At 37.9% G+C, this 20736-nt stretch overlaps 1 protein-coding gene across 1 annotated transcript; it reads left to right on the top strand.

Moving 5' to 3' along the window:
• Positions 1-5757: 5757 nt before the first annotated feature.
• LOC150015239 (guanylate-binding protein 6-like) lies at positions 5758-18769 on the top strand. Its single transcript, XM_090269706.1, has 10 exons — positions 5758-6370; positions 7152-7279; positions 9081-9190; positions 9394-9590; positions 11232-11477; positions 12207-12487; positions 13189-13401; positions 14338-14440; positions 14760-14953; positions 15949-18769. The coding sequence occupies exons 1-10, from the start codon at positions 6184-6186 to the stop codon at positions 16174-16176; spliced, it is 1887 nt and encodes a 628-aa protein (XP_090125832.1). The 5' UTR covers positions 5758-6183; the 3' UTR covers positions 16177-18769.
• The last annotated feature ends 1967 nt before the right edge of the window (positions 18770-20736 follow it).

The following is a 20736-nucleotide window of genomic DNA, read 5'->3' as shown; positions in this document are numbered from 1 at the left end:
ACCCTATGATAAACCCCAGCATGTAACACTATTATATTTACCTAAATCAGGGATGAGCAAACTATAGCCCATAGGCCAAATCTGTCCCATTGCCCACTTTTGTAAATAAAACCTTATTGGAACACAGCCACACCCATTTGTTTACCTATTGTCTATGATGCTGTTGCAGAATAGTTGTGAGGGGACCCTATGGCCTGCAAATCCTAAAATATTAATTTCCTGTCTGGCCCATTATGAAAATGTGTCCATAGGTAAGGAGGATGGTGAGGTAAGTGCAGAGGAAGAGGAGGAAGGAGAATTCTCTTCATCCTCACACAGCCCAGCTTGCTCAGGTGACCTCTCATTTTCCTGTTGTACATGTGGTCCATTCTTTCCTCACAAACAAAATATGCACAACTGATCACTTTCTTATCTAACTGAATCAGCTCCTTTGGAACCAGGCAGTTGGCTAAATTTCTGTAGACAAGGGGTACCTATGTTAGGAGAGGGTCCAAATAAATATAAGGATAAATGCTGGGCAAAATGTCAATACCTTTTCTGGATAAAGCAATGAATGGTTATTCATTTTTATCTTACTTATCTTTATTTTCTAATGATTATATTGTAAAAAATACTTGTTTAATTAAATATATCTTGTTTATTTATTTTTAGAGAGAAGGGAAGGGAGGGAGAAAGAGAGGGAGAGAAATATTGATCGGTTGCCTGTTATATGCACCCACAAACCAGGTATGTGCCCTGACCAGGAATCGAACTGGCAACCTTTTGCTTTGAGGGGTGACACCCAACCCACTGACCCACACTGGGCAGGGCTTTATTAAATATATTTTAGGGAACATATTCAAAATGTTGTTAATAAAACTCTTAGGCCCCAGGAATCCCACTAAGAGAAAAATGCTGGAAATATGCTTGGATTATACAGCCTTGCTTACATTTCTGCTGTGAATTTTCTATTTTTCTTGTGTGCCAAGGTAAATTAACCAATTAAGAGAGGTGTATTATAAGACAGGTCTTGAAAGCCTTTCAAGATGGGAAGGACACAAGATGGCTTGTGAAGTGTGTTTGCTAATGTGTGACTGCCCAATAACTGAATTTTTGTAACCTCCTCCACGCTGCACCCATAACATAAAATCATGCCCTTCTCAGCTGTTTCAACATGTTCTTGCTAGCACTAACTATTCTATGAACTGCTTTTACTTTCAATTTCAGTTTACTTGAATCATTTTACATTTTATTGGACCAATGACTCACTGCCTCAGTCTCTTTCAGTTCCTATAAAGGAGAGACAGAAAAGTGGAAGGAGCAAGTAAGAGCTGAGAGGCTGCTGAGACTGTACTTGGACCCGTGTTGCTGTGACGCAAGTAAGTCCATCTTTCACATGTCACTTTGTCTGGAACTCAAGACTTGATTTCTGATTAAGAATCACAACTGAAGAGTGGGCAAGAAGGGCATCTTGCCTATTGTCTGACCTGCAAGGGTCTGTGGCTAGCTTTAGTTCTGAGGAAGCTCAGTCTCGAGTCAGGTGCAGGTGTCTCCCTGGATGTGCTGCTCCTGAACCTCATCTTACGGCAGCAGCAAGTAGGGTGGAAAGAGCTCCCATGGGAGCCTGCCTGCATTGCTATGTCAGTCTCTGGGACAGGCATTAGAATACACAGAACATGACAGTCCCTGTCAAGAAACTTACTGGCAATTATAATCTAAAGAGATAATTTCTACTAGTTATATGTAAGAAAGCTCTGTAGTGTAATAAATGTAGTCCCCACATCCCTGATCTTTATTAGTTAAAACTATCTAGTCGAAACTCTCTCTCCCTTTCTCTGCACCCGAAGCCCACTCCCAACTCACTCTCAGATTCTTTCTCTCTCTTTGGTGTTTGTTTTTCATAAGAACATTGGAGTCACTTGTAGCATCTGGGTTTAACAGTCCCTTCGGGGTTCATCAGTGTTATAACATGTTTCAGAAGATTCTTTTTACAGCTGAATATTTTCCATTGAATGTATATATACTGCATTTTGTTTATCCATTTATCCCTTGATGCACATTTGAATTGTTTTCATCTTTTGGCTATCGTGAATAGTACTGCTACGAACATTGGTATACAAATATCTGTTTGAGTCTATGCTTTTAATTCTTTTGTATATATACCCTGAAGTGGAGTTGCTGGATCAAGTGATAATTCTATGTTCAATTTTTTGGGGAACTGCCATAATGTTTTCCACAGTGGCTGCCCATTTTATATTCCCACCAGTAGTACAAAGAGTTCTAATTTCTGTACGCCCTAGTTAGCATTTGTGTTTTTTTTTCCTTGTTGTTGTTTGATTATTTGCTACCCTAATGATTGTGAGGTGGCACATCTTCACGGTTTTATTTGCATTCCCCTAATGATTAGTGTTATGGGCCATTTGTTTACCTTTTTATAGAGAACTGTCTATTCAAGTCCTTTACCCATTTTTAAAAAGTATATTTTATTGATTATGTTGTTACAGTAGTCCCAATTTTCCCCCCTTTTCTCCCCTCTGCCCAGTACCCCCCTTTACCCAGCAACCCCGCACCCCTTAGTTCATGTCCATGGGTCGTGCATATAAGTTCTTTGGCTTCACCTTTTCTTATATTATTCTTAACTTCCCCCTGTTTATTTTGTACCAACCAATTATGCTTCTTAATCCCTGCACCATTTCCCCATTTCTCCCCTTTCCCCCTCCCAGATGATAACCCTCCAAATGATCTCTATACCTATGATTCTGTTCCTATTCTGGTTTGCTTAGTTGGGTTTTATTTATTTATTTTTTGATTCAATTTGTGATAAATACGTATTTATTGCCATTTTATTGTTCATAGTTTTGATCTTTTTCTTAAATAAATCTCTTTAACATTTCATGTAAGAATGGCTTGGTGATGATGAACTCCTTTAGCTTTACCTTGTGTGAGAAGCACTTCATCTGCCCTTCCATTCTAAATGATAGCTTTGCTGGATAGAGTAATCTTGGTTGTAGGTCCTTGCTTTACATCATAATGAATACTCCTTGTCTGTCTCTTCTTGCCTGCAAAGTTTCTTTGAGAAATCAGCTGATAGTCTTATAGGCACCCCTTTGTAGGTAACTCTCTGCTTTTCTCTTGCTGCTTTTAAGATTCTCTCTTTATCTTGAATCTTTGGCATTTTAATTATGATGTATCTTGGTGTGGTCCTCCTTGGGTCTAGCTTGTTTGGGACTTTCTGTGCTTCCTGAACTTTATACCTATTTTCTTCACCAAATTTGGGAAGTTTTCCTTCTTAATTTTTTTTACATAAGTTTTCCATTTGTTGCTCCTCCTCTTCTCATTCTGGCACCCCTATGATTCTGATGCTGGTATGTTTAAAACTGTGCCAGAGGTTCCTAAGCCTCTCCTCATTTTTTTCAATTCTTGTTTCCTCATTCTGTACTGACTGAATTTTTTTCCTTTCTTATGTTCCAAATCATTGATTTGAACCCCAGTTTCTTTCCCTTCACCATTGGTTTTGTGTGGATTTTCCTTTGTTTCATTTAGCATAGCCTTCACTTCTTCCCTTATGCGTTTGCTTTACTTAGGCATATCTGTCAAACCTGTGAGCATCTTTATCACAAGTGTTTTGAACTCCGCATCTGTTAGGTTGGCCATCTCTTCATTTCTTAGTTCTCCCACTGGAACCTTGATCTGTTCCATCTTTTAGGCCATACCTCTCTGTCTCATCTTGACAGGTTCCTGTGTTTTTTTGTCCCTTTGCCCATTTTTAAATCAGATTGTTTTTGTTGTTGGGTTATAGGAGTTTTTTATATATTGTGGATATTCATTCCTTATTATATATGTGATAAGAAAATATTTTTGCCTGTTTTCTGTATTGCCTCTTTACTGTTAATGGGGTCTTTTGATGCACAAAGGTCTTTCATTTTAGTAAATTTCAATTTATTTTTAAATTTTTACTCATGCTTTTGGTTTTATATTTAAGCAATTATTGCCAAATTCAGTGTAATGAAGCATTTACCCTGTTTTTTCCCCCCTCTAAGTCTTTAGTTTTATCTCATGTTTAATTTATTGATCTATTTTGAGTTAATTTTTGTACCTTAACACTTTAAGGTAACAATCCAGCTTCATTCTTTTGCATATGAATTTCTAATTTTCTCAGCCCCACTTATTAAAAAGACTGTCCTCCACAGGTTAAGCACTCTGTCCCACAAAACTGCCCCATTTTAAGTGCCAAATACAAGTGCAGGTTGTTATCTGTACTTCTGTATAATTGAGTATAAATTGGAGGTGCTTATGACCTCCTCCTCAAGTTTAATAATTTAACAAAATGGATGATAGAAGTCAGAAAAAAATTACTTACTACATTATGAGTTTATTTTTAAAAAGGGTAAAATTCAGGAACAGCCAGATGGAAGAGATGCATAAGGCAAGGTTCAGGAAAGGGGTGTTCTGTGCTCTCCCTAGGCATGCCACCCTCTGAACACCTCCATGTGTTTTCCAACCCAGAAGCTCTCTGGACAATTTCAGTTAGGGTTTCTTATGAAGGCTTTGTTAAATAGACATAAGTGAATAAATCATTGGCAAGTGGTGATTAACTCAACCTCTAACCCCTCCTCTCTCCTGAGAGGATAGGAGGTGGCAGTGTGAGGCTGAAAGTTCAACTTTCTAATCCCATGATTTGTTTCCATAGAAATTGAGTTCCATTCTGTGATTATCTAGGGGACTTCCAAAATCACCTCATTAACATAAATTTAAGTGTGATTGAAAGGGGCTTGTTATAAATAACAAAATAAAGTCATACCTTGGTACTCATCAGGAGTTCTGGAACAAATTAACAATGAGTTACCAAGGTACCACTGTAGTCTTTTTTCACCTTTATTTCCCTGGAGTTCTTTCAGGATATGAGGACAAAAGACCAAATAGTGTAACAAAATACATTCCCATCATTTTCATCCCTTAGAAAATTACAAGAGTTTTAACAGCTATGTGCCAGTGACAAGAAGGAAGACAAAATACATATGTATTTTATTATAAATCACAATATTATATACCTGTAGTGTCTTGACATATGTGTCCGTAGGTCGGTTTCTCTGCAGTTTTCCCAAGTGGTACCCATTGTTTTTCCATTACTGAGATCCAAATTAGGCAAAAGAGACAAGTCTGGGAACCCCTGCTATGTTAGAACAGGGTAAGCAAATTATTTTCTGCTCCATTCAGTTTGAAGGAGGGAATTGGGAACTGAGCTGTTGCCTTAGATGGTCTGTTTTCTGTCTTCATTCATAATCTCTTGGCCTAGGCTTCTGGGGGGTCAGTTCAGCTGTGGTTTTTCTCAGCAATGCCCTCTACTTCTTTCCACCTGAGATATAAGTTATACCACTATCTCCTCATCTGTGGCCTTTTTGAAATCCATGTTAGGTGAAACAAAGGCACGAGGAGGTAGCTTCCAAACAAGTTTGAACATTGCAAATAGGGTCTGCACTATTCCTTCTGATCAAGGGAGGGATCTGAGAACTGGGGAGTCACCTCCTATAGACAAATACTATACCACATTGCGGAGTTTGTAGAGGAAGGGGAAGCAAAAGCATCACAGAATTTCCAGCCATTTGGAATGTGGCTTTCTTTTTTAATGGGTATTTGCTTGGTTACTTTAGGCCTTTGACTACTTTTTGGAAATAATATAAAGTTCTTTTAGTCATTTTTGGGGTTTGTTTTTTGTTTCCATGGGAAACAATTAATTAAAACTTCCTAGTCTGCCATTTTGCTTGATTTTCTAGGTTTTAATCCTGGCTCTATAACTTACTTATTTACTCAGCCTTTGTGAGACTCATTTATCTCATTGGAAAGTGGTTTTAATAGCTTTTATCTTGCAGGTTCTTGTAAGTACCCATGAGGCCAGGTATGCAAGGTAAGTATCATAGATCTTGGTGTATTGTAGCTCCTCAGTGTATGGTAATAATTGTTTGAATTTTATTATACTATGGAAGTGAAACTTTGCAAAGTGATAATACCCTGTATATTATCACTGATGTCATGCAAGATTTGGGGGAATGATAGAGCAAGCCCTCTATAGTCTGCTATTTAAGGTTACATTACAGAAGTCTCACTCAGTCCTAAGTTGATGGGTGCTTTGTATAACTCTGAGTCAGAACAAACTTGCAATCTTATCTCTACAATGAAAGTCTTCTACGTTGGCAGGTTGCCTTAATGTCTGGATCCAACATGATGGCCCCAGTTTGTCTGGTGGAAAACAATAATGAGCAGCTGTCAGTGAACCAGGAAGCTCTACAGATTCTTGACCAGATTTCTCAGCCAGTGGCTGTCGTGGCCATTGTGGGACTGTATTGTACAGGGAAATCCTACTTGATGAATTGTCTCGCAGGGCAGCACCATGGTGAGTGTTGTTTCAGGCAGGGGACAATTCTTTTTCTTAGTTTTCTTCACTGGTCCCATGAAGAGAGAGCTAAACTCTTTTAAATGAACCAAACTTCTAATTCTAATTCTTACTAATAAATTACTACCTTACTGCAACCTGTTACCATATTTCTTGTTTTATTTCTGTTAAGGAAAATCTCTTTTACTAATTCCCAGATTCCTACACTCTTTTATCTGCGCAAGCACTGGGCTCTTGCAATTTTGTCTCCATTGTCTCACAATATATTTTGCTTTCTTTGTGGAATATTTCCACCAGCATAGAGAGATGTTTGAATATCTATTATCTTAAAAATCCTTTGTGAGTTCATATTACATTGTGGTTACTAGCCCCACCTCCTTTTTATCACTTTGTTTGGCAAAAGAATACACTTTCTCAATTTGCTTTTTCCACTTTTACCATCCAATGTCACTCTTTAATTCACTCCCTGCCCCCTCCCCTTCTCAGCTTTGGGCTTCAACATTCTTTCTAAATGTTTTTGTTATGGTTAGCAATGACCTATATTTTGTCTGGTTCATGGATACCTCTTCTTCTCCATCTGGAGCTCTGGCTTGGTATCATTTTCACTGTTAACATCCCCTTCTCTTTGAAATAGATGACATACAAATTAGGAAATTAAGAAACAGAGAAAAGAACATCCTGTATGCTGGGTTACTTAGATATTAACAAGTCTGATATTGTAGCTCCTTGACTGCTTAGGTTATCCGCTGTTACATTTGTTGCTTTTTCATATTCTTTGCAGGTTTCCCTCTGGGCTCCACGGTGCAGTCTGAAACCAAGGGCATCTGGATGTGGTGTGTGCCTCACCCCGATAAGCCTAACCAGACCCTGGTCCTTCTGGACACTGAGGGCCTGGGTGATGTAGAGAAGGTAAGTCAGAGAGCCACAGATATATCCTTTTCAATTTTATTTTCTTTTTTTTTAAAATAATATTTGGTAATTTAACTGCTGTGACTTATTTGTGAAATGTAGAAATCCAACTATTACAATGAGACAAATTTTGGTTTCTTTGACTTTCATTTCTAGTTAAGGTGTCGTGGTATATTGGGTCAATTTTTTTCATTATTTCTTGGCATTGTGTAAATGATTTGATTCAATTTAATAAATATTATTAAACACCTGACTTCTAAGTATCTGGGATTAGTACTGTAAATATTACTGACTAAAGTAAAAGTTATGCCCTCAGAAGGTCTGCAGTTCTATGGAAGAGTTCATCAAGTACTCATAGAGCATTCTGCAAGGCTTTGACACAGTTCTGAATGAGCTGCTTCTATAAAAGCATGTGTTTGTCCTACAACAAGTATTTTAAGGTGGATTTTTGATATTGTAACTTTATACTAATGGGTGAAATGAATGATTTCTTCATTTTTGGCTTACTTTGAGATTTATGAAAAATAGTATCAAAATTTCTTTACTGGTCTATTTCCACCCAAAAAGGAGACAGAAATTCTGCATTAATTTTTAGTTACATATCATTAAATGCTATATAGTCTGGGTGTCTAAACACTTTATTGTTGTTTGTTATCAGTGCCATTTATTTTTTTCTTAATTGATTATTTTGAAAGCTGGTGGTCAGAGAAATAAATTAATAAATAGGTTTTTTCCCTCCAAACTCTTGTATTAAGTCTTTCAGGTATAAAACCCAGTTTTTACATTTGCTCTAGGGAATATCTTTTGATACCATTTATAATAGAAATAATTTCTGGATTATGCCATTATTTAGACAATGTTATAATTTCTATAAACAAATTAGCTTGGTCTGTAAGGCCCTTTGTCTGGCTGGACTAGGCTCACTATCCAGCTTTAACTTCTGCACTTAACCTCTGGTCTAATTAGATCAAATAACTTAAAAAGGCATGTATTCGGCCATCTCTAATTTTGCATCTGTGAGACTCTCTATTTGTGGGATTATTTTTATTTCTTCAAGTCCACATTCTAACAATTCTTTAACACTCAGATCAAGATTTTGATGAAGACTTCATATTATGGACTCTTTTCCAACTTTCAGAGATCTGTTCTTCCTTAATGGACTTCTAAATTTCAATTTAATATTATAGCTATAAGTTTCACTGCTTATATACATTATTAAGATGTAAGCCTCTTATAGACCTTTTCATCACTGTTGCTTCATTGTTATGGATATTGGTCACCATTTTGAAATGGTCATCTTAAAAGAAATAGTCATTTTAAACTTTGCTTTTTACATTTAAAAACAGTGGGAAACATCGAGTAGCTTCCCATGAACATTTGTTGAATTTAATTGGACAGAATTTGAATTCCTGGTTATGTTCACCATAGTATATTATATATATATGTGGTCTATGACCTACAAGTATGTATACAATGAATATATGCTAATACCCACCAGTGAGTACCTCATTGCACTCCAGGTACTCCATTAGTTTTTCCATATATGTTATTTTATTTCATCCAATAAAATTTAAAGAAGACCTGTGGAAACGAGAATCCTTTTATCTATGAAAAATCACAGTCACCAGAAATGCCTTCGTAATTGTCAAAGCTGATATTTGTATTTATGTCTGTCTTCAAACTTGCTTCTTTGCATGGTGAGTATGTTAGCTGGAATAAAAATGAGAGACTGATAGGCTTAGTGTCTGAATGAATTTCTACATGTAAATTCCTATATGTCTTGCCCTAATGTGCTTCCTAGGGTGACCCTAAGAATGACTCATGGATCTTTGCCCTGGCTGTGCTTCTGTGTAGCAGCTTTGTCTACAACAGCATGAACACCATTAACCATCAGGCCCTGGAGCAGCTGCAGTATCCTTCCAGGAACCACATCACTGTGTGTCATGGAGCCTATGGGAATGGAGATCCAGTCAGTTTCTCCTTCGCTCTCACTTAGTTGCCTTTGGCGGAGTACAGGGAACCCAGGGAGAAAGATAATGTTTATAATAGTTTTTATTAGAGAAATGTGTGAATTGTTTGTAGTCAGTTTTTTTTTTTCCTTAGCCAAGTCCTAGTTATGTGACGGAGCTGACAGAACTCATCAGGACAAAGTCCTCCCCTCCACCAGATAGAGAAGAAAATTCCATGGAGTTTGTGAGTTTCTTTCCAGACTTTATCTGGACTGTTCGGGATTTCACCCTGGAGCTGAAGTTAAACGGTCACCCTATCACAGAAGATGAGTATCTGGAGAACGCCTTGAAGCTGATTCCAGGTAACAGAGCCTGATTGTGCTGTGGATGGTCCAGTACAGGGTGAGAGGTGCTAAACACTGTCTATCATCTCTGGAGCTGCATTTGCATTTTAGACTAGATGGAATCTGTAGAATGGTGGCTGGGAGATGGATTGAAATGCTTTAGGGCCTGGAGTTTAAGTTCACTTAGAAAAAATAGAGCCTAAAGTATAGTATAATTACTCAAAACAAATGTTTTTTTTTACACATTATAATTTAGCACCTGATTATAACTTTGAATACAGTGGTACTAAAATTTTCTAAAGACCAGACACTTGTGTTCTTTATTTTGGCTTCTTCTTTTTTGTTTTGAGCAAAACAACTAACCAGATATTTGTTACACATGGAATTACAATGAAAAACCTATTTAAATGAAAAAAAAATCATGCAATTAGATTATTACTTTTCTGAAATAAGGATATAATTTCCTAATGACTCTATAGATATATCATCTAGAAAAATGACTTTATGTTCTAGAAAACCTGAAGCATGCATTATTTCAATCTATACTACTGTCATATGGCTGATACCAGAATATTCATTTTATTTTTTTATATCATAACTTTAAAAAAATTCCCACATTTACCCATACCATAATTTCAAAACAGGACATTATTTTAATAGCTTACATTTATGTGAGTGTGTATCTGATGAAACCTTAAGAGAAATATCAATTCTGATGTATTCGTTCTTATTTTCATATTTCTACTTATGCTTTCTCAAAACAATGAGAAATTGGCTAGGCAGAAGAACAACACTGTCAAATCAAATATACTTTTTTATATTAAAGAGTTTAAAGATTAGTGGTGACATTTTAAAATAACATTAATCACATATACTCTACAAGCTTTTGCTAAAGAAAAGGTAACACTGTACACATTATTGTTATTGTTGTCATTATTCTCACCTGAGGATATCTTTACTGACTTTTTACAGAGAGAGGATGGGGATGGGGGAAGAGAGAAAAAGAGAGAGAGAGAAAGTGAAAGAGAGAGAAAGTGAGAGAGAGAGAGAGAGAGAGAGAGAGAGAGAGAGAGAGAGAGAGAGAGAAAGTGTGAGAGAAACATGGATTGGTTGCCCCTGTAGGTGCCCCAACCAAGGATCAAACCTACAACCCAGGTATGTGCCCTGACTGAGAATCAAAATCCCCAACTTTTGATGTACAGGACAAGGCTCCAAACAAGTGAGCTGCCTGGCCAGGCTGTACACATTATTCTTTTAACATCAAAATAGTTGTACATAAATAATCAGGGTATCATTCCCTTTATGCCTTGTTTGTTTCTCTTCCTTGGTTCCGCAGCTGAGTTTTTACCTGGGATCAAGTAGACCAAAAAGTTGCATTTGACCTTTTATTCCAATAGTAAACCTATACCCTGTTTAGGTCTGGAGGTAGCAGCAATAGGCTTTTTTTTTTTTTTACCCTAAGTTAAATCCCTCCCCAAATTTCTCCCTAGGTTTGTATCATTGATAAATTTGAGATTTAAAGAAGCATTGGGCATCTATGCTAAAGGAGTTATGAACATAGAAGATGGCAAAGATACAAAAATCACTGTCATAAAAACCTTTGTGTTCCTTGTCCTAAGACTGATCTTACTGTAATCTGTGGGTCTTTTTATCTATCAGGCAGGAATCCCAATGCCCAGAAATCCAATCTCCCCAGAGAGTGCATCCGGCACTTCTTTCCAAAACGGAAGTGTTTTGTCTTGGCCCGGCCAACAAATGACAACAAACTCCTAGCCAATATTGAGAATGTTCCAGAAGACCAACTGGATTCTAAATTTCAGGAACAAAGAAAGAATTTCTGTTCTTACATCTTCAGCCAGGCGAGAATCAAGACCCTCAGAGAAGGAATCATGGTTACTGGGAAACGTGAGTCTCCTTTTCACATGCTGAAGGGTTCAGTATATGTTAAATAAATTATATGATGTGCTTCTAGATTTTTGTTTGATACTCTATATAATTTTGGGTCTGAAGATATTCATACTCCATGGAAAAATGTGTGTGTTTTATAGTTATCACACTTTTTGGGGTCTACAAGTTCCTGTCAAAAATTTAAAACTTTATTAGTAATATATATGGACTTTGCATATCTGAAAACAAATCCTCTACAGATAACAATATATCTAATTAGGTATAAAGAAAGAACACACTATTTTCTTAAGGTAAGTCCTATGAAATATGTGTAATTTGCAAGAAGAATACAGAGGATATTTTGGGAATTTAGAGTAGTTGAAGAATAACTATCAGCACAGAAATCCTTGAAAATCCATTGGGAGCTTCAGTGTTAGGAGTAAATATATCTGATTTCCCTGCCTCATTTTTCTATCTATGTAAATAATTTTGCTCTTAATATTTAAATAGGAAATTACGTTTTGTTCAGATAACCTTTAGTAAGTTAGATGAGGTAGACACTGACTTTTTTTTTAGTTCTGTGGCCTGAAGAACCATAAAAATTAAGAGTCAGTAGGATAATGAAGGTGATAACAGTAGAAGGAGGTAGAGTGGTTGTGTGTGTGTGATTCAGAAAGGTACTCTCATATACTTCAATTTGTTGAGTGATAACTTGATAATTTCCCCTTAAATTCCCTGGCTTATTAGGGCTGCAGACACTGGTGGTGACATACGTGGATGCCATCAACAGTGGAGCAGTGCCTTGTTTGGAGAACGCGGTGACAACTCTGGCCCAGCTTGAGAACTCAGCAGCTGTGCAGAAGGCAGCCGACCACTACAGCCAGCAGATGGCCCAGCGAGTGAGGTTCCCCACTGACACGCTCCAGGAGCTGCTGGACCTGCACGCGGCCTGTGAGAGGGAAGCCATTGCAATCTTCATGGAGAACTCCTTCAAGGATGAAAACCAGGTGTTCCAGAAGAATCTTGTGGTACTTTGTCTTAGCACTTATTTACCCTTTGTGACCCTCCCCTTGAAGAATGATGCCTAGAAGTGGTTCTTTTCTCCCTCATGGATCAAGTAGTCTGGATCCTCATGAGGGATAGATACACTTTCAAAGGGCTACATTTTCTTCTCCTACTACCCCTACCCCCAAACCTCATGTACTTTACCAAAACTCTCTGATCTCTGAGGCATAATCAGGATAGATATCTTTCTGAAGGAACTACTGCTATTGATTTCAAGCCTGCACAGAACACCCAAAAGCCATTCCTAGGCTAGTTGCTTTTTTGAGAACACTCCCATTCCCAGGAATCAAATTTCTCTTAACAGTTCCTCTTTCCAGGCTATTTTTAACTTCTGTTGCTCCTTGTTGTATCTTTGTGTCAATGAAGATAGAATCACTGAATGTTACAGCTGCAAGGAACCATAGAGATAAAGTAATGCAACTCCCACAGTTCTGATGAAGAAGTTGAAATCCAGGGAGGTCAGGATGCGTTTTCCTGGCTCACATGCAATTTGCAGGATTACGAGTAAACCAAGTCTCATAATTCCTGTTTTATTCCATGTCCTTCTCCAACAGAATGCTTTTCTCATGAGGACCAGAACTAGACTTCCTTCTACCAGATTCTTTGGAATTTTATCTCCTCTGTTCTTTTCTTCTGGTGACATCCCTCTGTGCTTCCCTTTCAGGAAATCATCAAGGATAAGAAGGATGATTTCTTGCTACAGAATGAAGAAGCATCTGAAAAACACTGCCAAGCTAAACTTGATGAGCTTTCAATGGCCTTAATGGAAAGTATTTCAGCAGGAACTTTCTCTGTTTCTGGTGGTCACAAGCTCTACTTGGAAACAAAGGAAGGAATTGAACGGGATTATTGGCAAGCACCCAGGATGGGAGTGAAGGTGAGGATTAGGGGGAACGTGGGGATCCTACAAATTAAAGTAAGAAGGGTCTCCTGAAAGTCTGAGGGCACAGCACCCATTGTGGGTAATATGAAAACATGGGAATATCATGATAGCTTTAGCTTTTGAAGTCCATTATTTGATCTTCCTTCTTGAGAAGAGTAGAAAACTCAACTCTAAAACATGAATGTGGATTTCTGAAATCCCTAAAAGACAGGAGAAAAATAATAATTTCTTCACCCAACAACATGACATTCAGTATGCCAAAGGCAGACAATTTACAAGTTAAAGTCAGAGTCTTTGTATTCAAAGCTGAACAAAAGAGAAAAAGAAGTCAAGAATTTAGACAATTGCATATAGGGTTGTAATACTTATGAACCTGAGAAAATTTGCTACATAGATGGTGATGACACATAATAATATTAAAAATAATAATGATAATAATGATGCAACGAATATATATTGAATTATTATTATCTTGGCATTTTAATTTAATCTATCAAGTAGCTTTAAGAAGCATCTACGCTTTTTGTCAACGTTTTACACATCCGAACTGAGAGGCAGAGACAGGTTAAAATGACTTGCCTAAAGTTGCAACCAGCAATGGCAGAGGAGTGGAGCAGCACTAATTAGAGACAACATTTCATTCCAGGGAGGCAAATATAAAAAAGCACAAAAGTCTGCGTTTGTAGAACTGACCATGGGTCTCACTAGCTCAAACCTAGAGTACGAAAAGGAAGAAGGAGCACTGGGAGAGAGACTGGAGGGAGACAGGATGCAGGGGGTATGGAGAACTCTGGTCACTGTAAGAAGCATGGACACTGTGTGGAGCCAGCATACAGTTTTAATCATAAAGGAAAAGTACATGGACTTGTTTTTGTAGCAGTACTCCTCTCAGTGGAAATTGAAGTACTTTGCTCCTTTTTGATTCTTTAGGCAAACGAGGTCCTCCAGAGATTCCTGCAGTCGCAGGTGGCAATAGAGGAATTCATCCTGCAGGCAGACAAAGCACTCACGGATGGGGAGAAGGCCCTGGCAGGTACGGGCCGGGGCTGGGCTCATGACAGGCGATCATGTTCCTGCAGTGCCCCTGACATGTGTAAAAACAAAACCTCCCCAACACAAGGAGCTCTTTTTCTTCTGTGAAACAGATTCTTCAGAATCTGAAAACAACCAGGGCCCATCAGCCAGTCAGGGCCTTTCCCATCACAGTCTGAAATGTGCTGTTTATGTTGTTGACAAGGGGGGAGTTCAGAGATTTCCTATCTCACCTCCAGTTTGGTTTAGTCTCTGAGCTCAGGAGGGTAGAATCAGAATTCACTTACTTTTCTTCCTTCTCTCACACCTCCCTGGGGCAGTGGAGCGGTCCAGGAAGGAGGCTGCTGAGAAGGAGCAGGAGCTGATGAGGCAGAGACTACAGGAGCAGCAGCAGCAGATGGAGGCTCAGAGAAGGAGTCTTGAGGAAAACATAGCCCAATTGAAGAACAAGATGGAGAGAGACAGAGAGAACATAATAAGAGAGCAGACTATGATATTGGAGCATAAACTGAAGGTAAGTCCTGCCGTGGCCTCAGTGGTGCTTGATGGTCATTGTCCTGGGCCCTCGGGTGGGAAGCAGAAGGTTACAGCAAGACCATGGAAGGATGCATAGTTACTACTTCTGATTTACTAAAACCTTGAATCTTTAGACAGCTTCCTCTTCCACCTGCTCTTCTTCCTCCTTCTCCACTTCCTTCTACTTCTCCCTACCACTCCCCCTTTTGTTCCTCCTCATTTCTCCTCTTTCTTCTTCAAAGCTTTTGAATTCAACCTGTAGGTAAACTCTGGAGAAATCAGGACAAGTGTGTTCCCGCCAATTCTTGTAGAATATAAGTAGGGTTTGTGCTACTATTTGGGAGGATTTTAATTGATCTCATCAAGCCTGATTAAACATATATTTCCATCATGTATATATCATATGAGCAGTAACTTTTATCAGGAACCCTACTACCATCCAAAGCCCTTGAGGCAGGTCTATACTTACATAAAACTATCAAAAATGTTCAGTCTTCAAAGCACAGGAAAGTAACAACTTTTAAGCTTGTTGTATTGTCCCCAAATGTGGATAGTCTACCCAAGTTATCATATACTATAGGGGAAATGCTCTGATTATCTTTCTGGACATGTTTATAATAGATTTTTGGTTGACTATATTATCCCAAGTGGGACCGAGAATTAGTGCTAGCAGATCAAGGTTACGTCTCAACTGGTATTATTTGTCTGGAACATATTATATTTGTTCTTGTGTTAGGCTTAGCATTCTTACAAAACCCTCATGATACATGAATGTTAGTAAGGCTGTGAACTATGCTTCCTGTCAATGCTCATGCCTCAGCTAAGACATAGTCCTTGTTCCCAAATTCTCCTTGATTGTATAAGAGAGTAATTTTAGTATTAAAACAAAGAAAATTTGGCCAAGTTCTTAAGTAAAAAATATATTTCTTAGAAAATTGGGGATTTTAAAAGCTGTACTTTCCTGCTCACTTTTTTTTTTTTTTTTTTTTTTAGGTCCAAGAAGATCTGCTTAATGAAGGATTTAGAAAGGAAGCTGAAAAGATGAATGAAGAAATAAATCAGTTGAAAAATATGATTGATACTATACAAAATGATGATACGCCCTTTCTTGCACAAGCTTTGGAAGCAATTGGCAATGAGTTCGCTTCAATATTGTCTGGCGCCGCTAAACTTCTTCGTAAGATTGTGGCAGACACAAGCTCACTACTTAAAGAGAATTAGCTTTTCTTTTTCAAAAATTATGAAGTGTTGATACATACTCTGGTCCATTTTTGGTGTGTATGCTTTTTGTTTTTATTCAGTCAAATTTTGAACAAATAAAGTGCCTACTAGAGGATATCAATGACTGGCCCACATTAGATAGGATAATGCATGTACACTTTGAATAGTGTGTTTACTTTTGGGAAATATAGGTGTGCAAAATCATATATTATACATATACAGGCTGGAGCATAAGTAGGTTTATAATTGTATCCACTTTTGAAAACTAGTGTCCTTGGTAATTCTGGAGAGAACTGAGTGACATTGAGGTGGAAAAGAAACATGCTTTTCACTTTATACACTAACTTTTGAATCTTGTAAATAAAGCTTGTAATACCATTTCATAAATAACAAGAATATAAAGTATAACATTATTACTACCGATAAAAGGAATGTGAAGTTGGCTATTAGGTGGTGAAAGTGCTCACTGCTTCTAGAAACAGCTTTGACCTGTATAATGAAGGGTCTAAGACTAAGATCAGAGTATGAGGCAGCACAAAATTTGCATCCTAATCTTATTTTTATTTTTATTTTGGTTCTTAATCTCTTATATTTGCTCAAAAAACTAAGATACAAACTTTCATGTTACCCTTTGAAATTGCAGAAGAGTAGCCTCTGCTTCCTACCTTTGAATTATACTTTTAAGGTATTAGAAGTAAATTACTAAACATTAAGAGTATGCAATCATGAGAGGAATTCTATCATCCTTAGCCATGTAGCAGTGGGCTCTCTGCTATAGGCAAGAATGGACGGGACATGTGCTGTTGCAGAAGTGAATGGCCTGATAGAGTTGGAGATCATAAACCCTGACACATGGAGGCCAGGTGTTGGCACTTTAATATCAGGAGCCAGGTACATACAATGATAGTAATGAGCATCATGGTTTGTCTTAGTCTGCTCAGGCTACTATAACAAGTTACCATAGACTGGGTGGCTTAGACAACAAATCTTTATTTCTCCCAGTTCTGGAGTCTGTTGATCTGAGGTCAGTGTGCCAGCATTGGTGGGTTCTTGGTAAGGGTCCTCTTTCTGATTTAAAGAGGGCTGCTTTCTTGATGTATCTCCATGTGGTGGAAAGGGTAGGGGAAGCTCCAATGATTGTTTGCTGTAAGGGCAGTGATCAGGCTCATGAGGGCCCTACTCTCCTTACCTAATTACCTCTCAAGGGACCTACTTCCAAATACCATCACATTGGCACATTGGAGGTTAGGGTTTTATAAAAACAAATTTTAAGGGAACACAACATCCACTTCCAAACATGGTTGGAGTCACAGCAAGCTAGGCCTGATTAGAAAGAATTCTGAAATGGTGAATACAACAGGGCATGTGTAGGGTCAGAAGGGATGAGGAGAGAACAACTAAATGAAATCTAGATATTATCAGAAGGCCGACGGGTAGTCAGGATAAAATGTCACAATCCCTATCCTTGATCTGAGCCAGTTTGAGATACTGACCCTTTCTCTTGGAGGACAGCACAGGATCTCAAGACAAAGGACCCTAAAACCGCAGAACAAGGAATAATAATAATAATCTTCCCAGTCTTTCTCTTGGATATCCCTGCCCATTTCTTTGGTACCTGTGTCCTAAGGAAATGGGAATGACTAAACAATTTGAGCACTCTTGGAATCAGGATCCAAGTTGGCAGTGATACTGGATATAAGAAAGACATCAGTCTCCCTGTTAAAGTAGAGGCACAGGGTTTTCAGATAATAAATTCTGTCCTGGCCCATGTGCAACTAGGTAGTGCCTTGTATTTGTTTTCAAATAAAAGAAGTTCATCTGATGACAGGAACCATTACATATACATATTTCTGCACATCTCCTTGGAGTATGTTTAGGCACAGAATGTCTAAAAATACCTTCTGGAAAAAGAACAGGCTGACACTTGCATGAATGTTTTTAATTGCCAGAATTCCATGAACACATCAAATATTTAAGGCAATAGTTAGCTTGGATTTTTGATATCAGATTAAGATCTCTAAGGTGATCTAAAGATTAGCAGAAAAAAACTTTTCTGGTGTGGTTTCCTCTCTGTGACCTGTGTACCATAGTCATAGTCTCTGTGCCTCTGTAGAGATGTTAACACATCTGTTATGGAAATTTTAAGCTGCTCCACCTAGCTGTGACTTTAAGTGTTCAAAAGAAAGAATGACTTTGCCTGTTAAGAAAGAATTCATATGGTAATGAATGTGATTAATATAAAATGAGGTTTAATGGAAAAGCAAATTATTCTGTAAAAATATCTGTTCCCATTGAGAGCTTGAATTGATGTTCTCATCCTGAGGGACACCCTGGATTAAAGAACAAAAAGAAAAAGGCTTGACTACTTTAACTTGCACATGTAAATGATATCACACAGTACTTATTTTCTTTTCTGTCTGGTTTGTCTCACTTAGCATAATGTGCTCAGGATCCAACCATGTTCTTTCTCACGGCTGAATAATATTCCATTGTGTATGTATACCATATATATTTTATCTATTCATTTGTTGATGGGTTTTTCATTTGTTTCAATATCTTGGCTATTGTGAATAATGCTGGAATAAACATGTATATGCACATATCTCTTCGAAATTTTATTTTCATTTCTTTTTGATAAAAAGTGTTTTTTTAAAGCAACATGTATGGATCACTTGAAAACCAAAGAAAGACTTTTGAAAATAGTTAGCTTTATTCACACATCTATTCTAATATTTACTAAAGAGTAGTTAGTTTCAAATATTTGCACTGTTCTCTAAGTTGTCATTTTTCACCTGCTTTTGTTCTGTATTCTGTGAAGAGAGAAAGGCAAAGATCATGTCCTCATGCAGTTTATAATCTATGGATACCTTACAAAATAAGTAAAAATAAATAACATTTTTAGGGAGCAATAATTGCTATAAATATAAATTTCTGCAGTGGAAAATAATTAAAGCTCAGAATAGAAACCAATACTGTTACAGAGTGGGGGTCCCCCAAAATCTCCAGAGCCTGTGAGTTGGGGAATGGGGAGAAGGGAACAGCTTTCAAGATGCCTTTGTATAACTATGGCTGGTACCTAGTGTCTTAGTTATGCAAATAGCTTTGGTTCTCCCAAGGCCCCAAGAAGATGGGAGGGGTTTTGATAGGAAAGAGTGAGGAAAGAGCAAACAAAAGCCTGAACCAGTTACCATGCTGACTGCATCACAGGATGCAGTGAGGGATTTAAAAATAGGCGGCAAGCATTTTGGCTAGGAGAACTCCATGCGGCTTTGAAAGGGAACTCCTTGTGGTTCTGCTTTAAGAGCTGGAGGGCACCACAACACAGGCAAAACCTCTCCAATCGGGATCGAATGATTGGGAGCTACTGGTAAAACTGAACTGTGTCTGGGAATTAGGAAAACTATCGCTGACTTTTCTAGAACTAGCCTGGTTTGGTAGGGGGAGGCAGAACTATGTGTTTGTGGGTGTTTTAAAGAAAATAAGATTTAACAACAGAAATCCGCCTATAATCTAAATCTGTATAACCTTTAAATAAACAATTCTTTTTCTTTTCACCAAACTCTGGCATTGAGAGTTATGTTTCTGGCAGCGGGCAATCTGACCCCTCAAAAATGAAAAACTCATGGGTTCTGTTACAATACTACTTCTTTAAGTTTATCTTCAACCTAATTCTAATTGTGTTGAAATATAATTGATTGTTTCTTGAAGAACTATTTGTTATTGAGTTGTAAGGACCAAATATCATAATATTAAAACATAATGAAACCCAGGGTGTGTGGTGATTGAAAGAATAAATAAATAGACGAATGGTAAGATGAATAAGTGTAACATTTGTTTATTATTTAGAGGGATGATAAATATCTCCTCTATTACTTATGCTCAAAAGAGTAAAGACTTTTGCAGAGAATGTTATGTTCTCAGGAACAATGCAATCGAAACACAGGCAAGTTCCTAGGTAGAAAGATCACTTTACTAGGCTGACGCAAGGCTCTCCATAGCTGGATTGGAGGAAGCAAGTACCATGTGCAAGCTCTCTCACAGAGTAGGGTTTGGGCTTTATAGCTCAGAACCCCAGAGTCCCAAGACAAAGTTAATCCAGAAAATTCTGACTTCCTTAATATTCAAAATGATTTTCTATTTTAGGACTGAGTGATTATCAGAAGTAAATCTTGCTAAAATGGTCTCACGAATTTTTCTCAGCCCTTTATCTCATAGATACTTTTCTCTATCTCTAACACCAGTATTTGGGATGGACATATTGCTGGTCTTTGCCTGTCTGGCTCTGAGATCATTCTGCTCCCTTTTCTGCCACTCCCTATTGCAGTGGAAATGGCATCCGCAGCACTATATTCCACCTCTTTGGTTCAGCTGGCTTCCTGCTGGATTCAGCCAACATATGAGGCACTGGTTGAAAATTGTGAATGGTGAAGGAAGGGACAGTTTGGGGTTTCCCAGACTTCTGTGTGCCTCACATTGTACCTGAGTGCAGGTTCGACTCCTCCATTGCTTGAAGTCCCAAAAGATAAGCCCTGTGTAATACCACACTCCACTGTGAAGCTC

Source organism: Furipterus horrens, unplaced genomic scaffold, assembly GCF_987537825.1.
Source record: "Furipterus horrens unplaced genomic scaffold, mFurHor1.1.pri manual_scaffold_3, whole genome shotgun sequence".
Lineage (NCBI taxonomy): Eukaryota > Metazoa > Chordata > Mammalia > Chiroptera > Furipteridae > Furipterus > Furipterus horrens.
The sequence above is the reverse complement of the archived record's forward strand: the minus strand, read 5'-3'. Positions and strand labels throughout refer to the sequence as shown.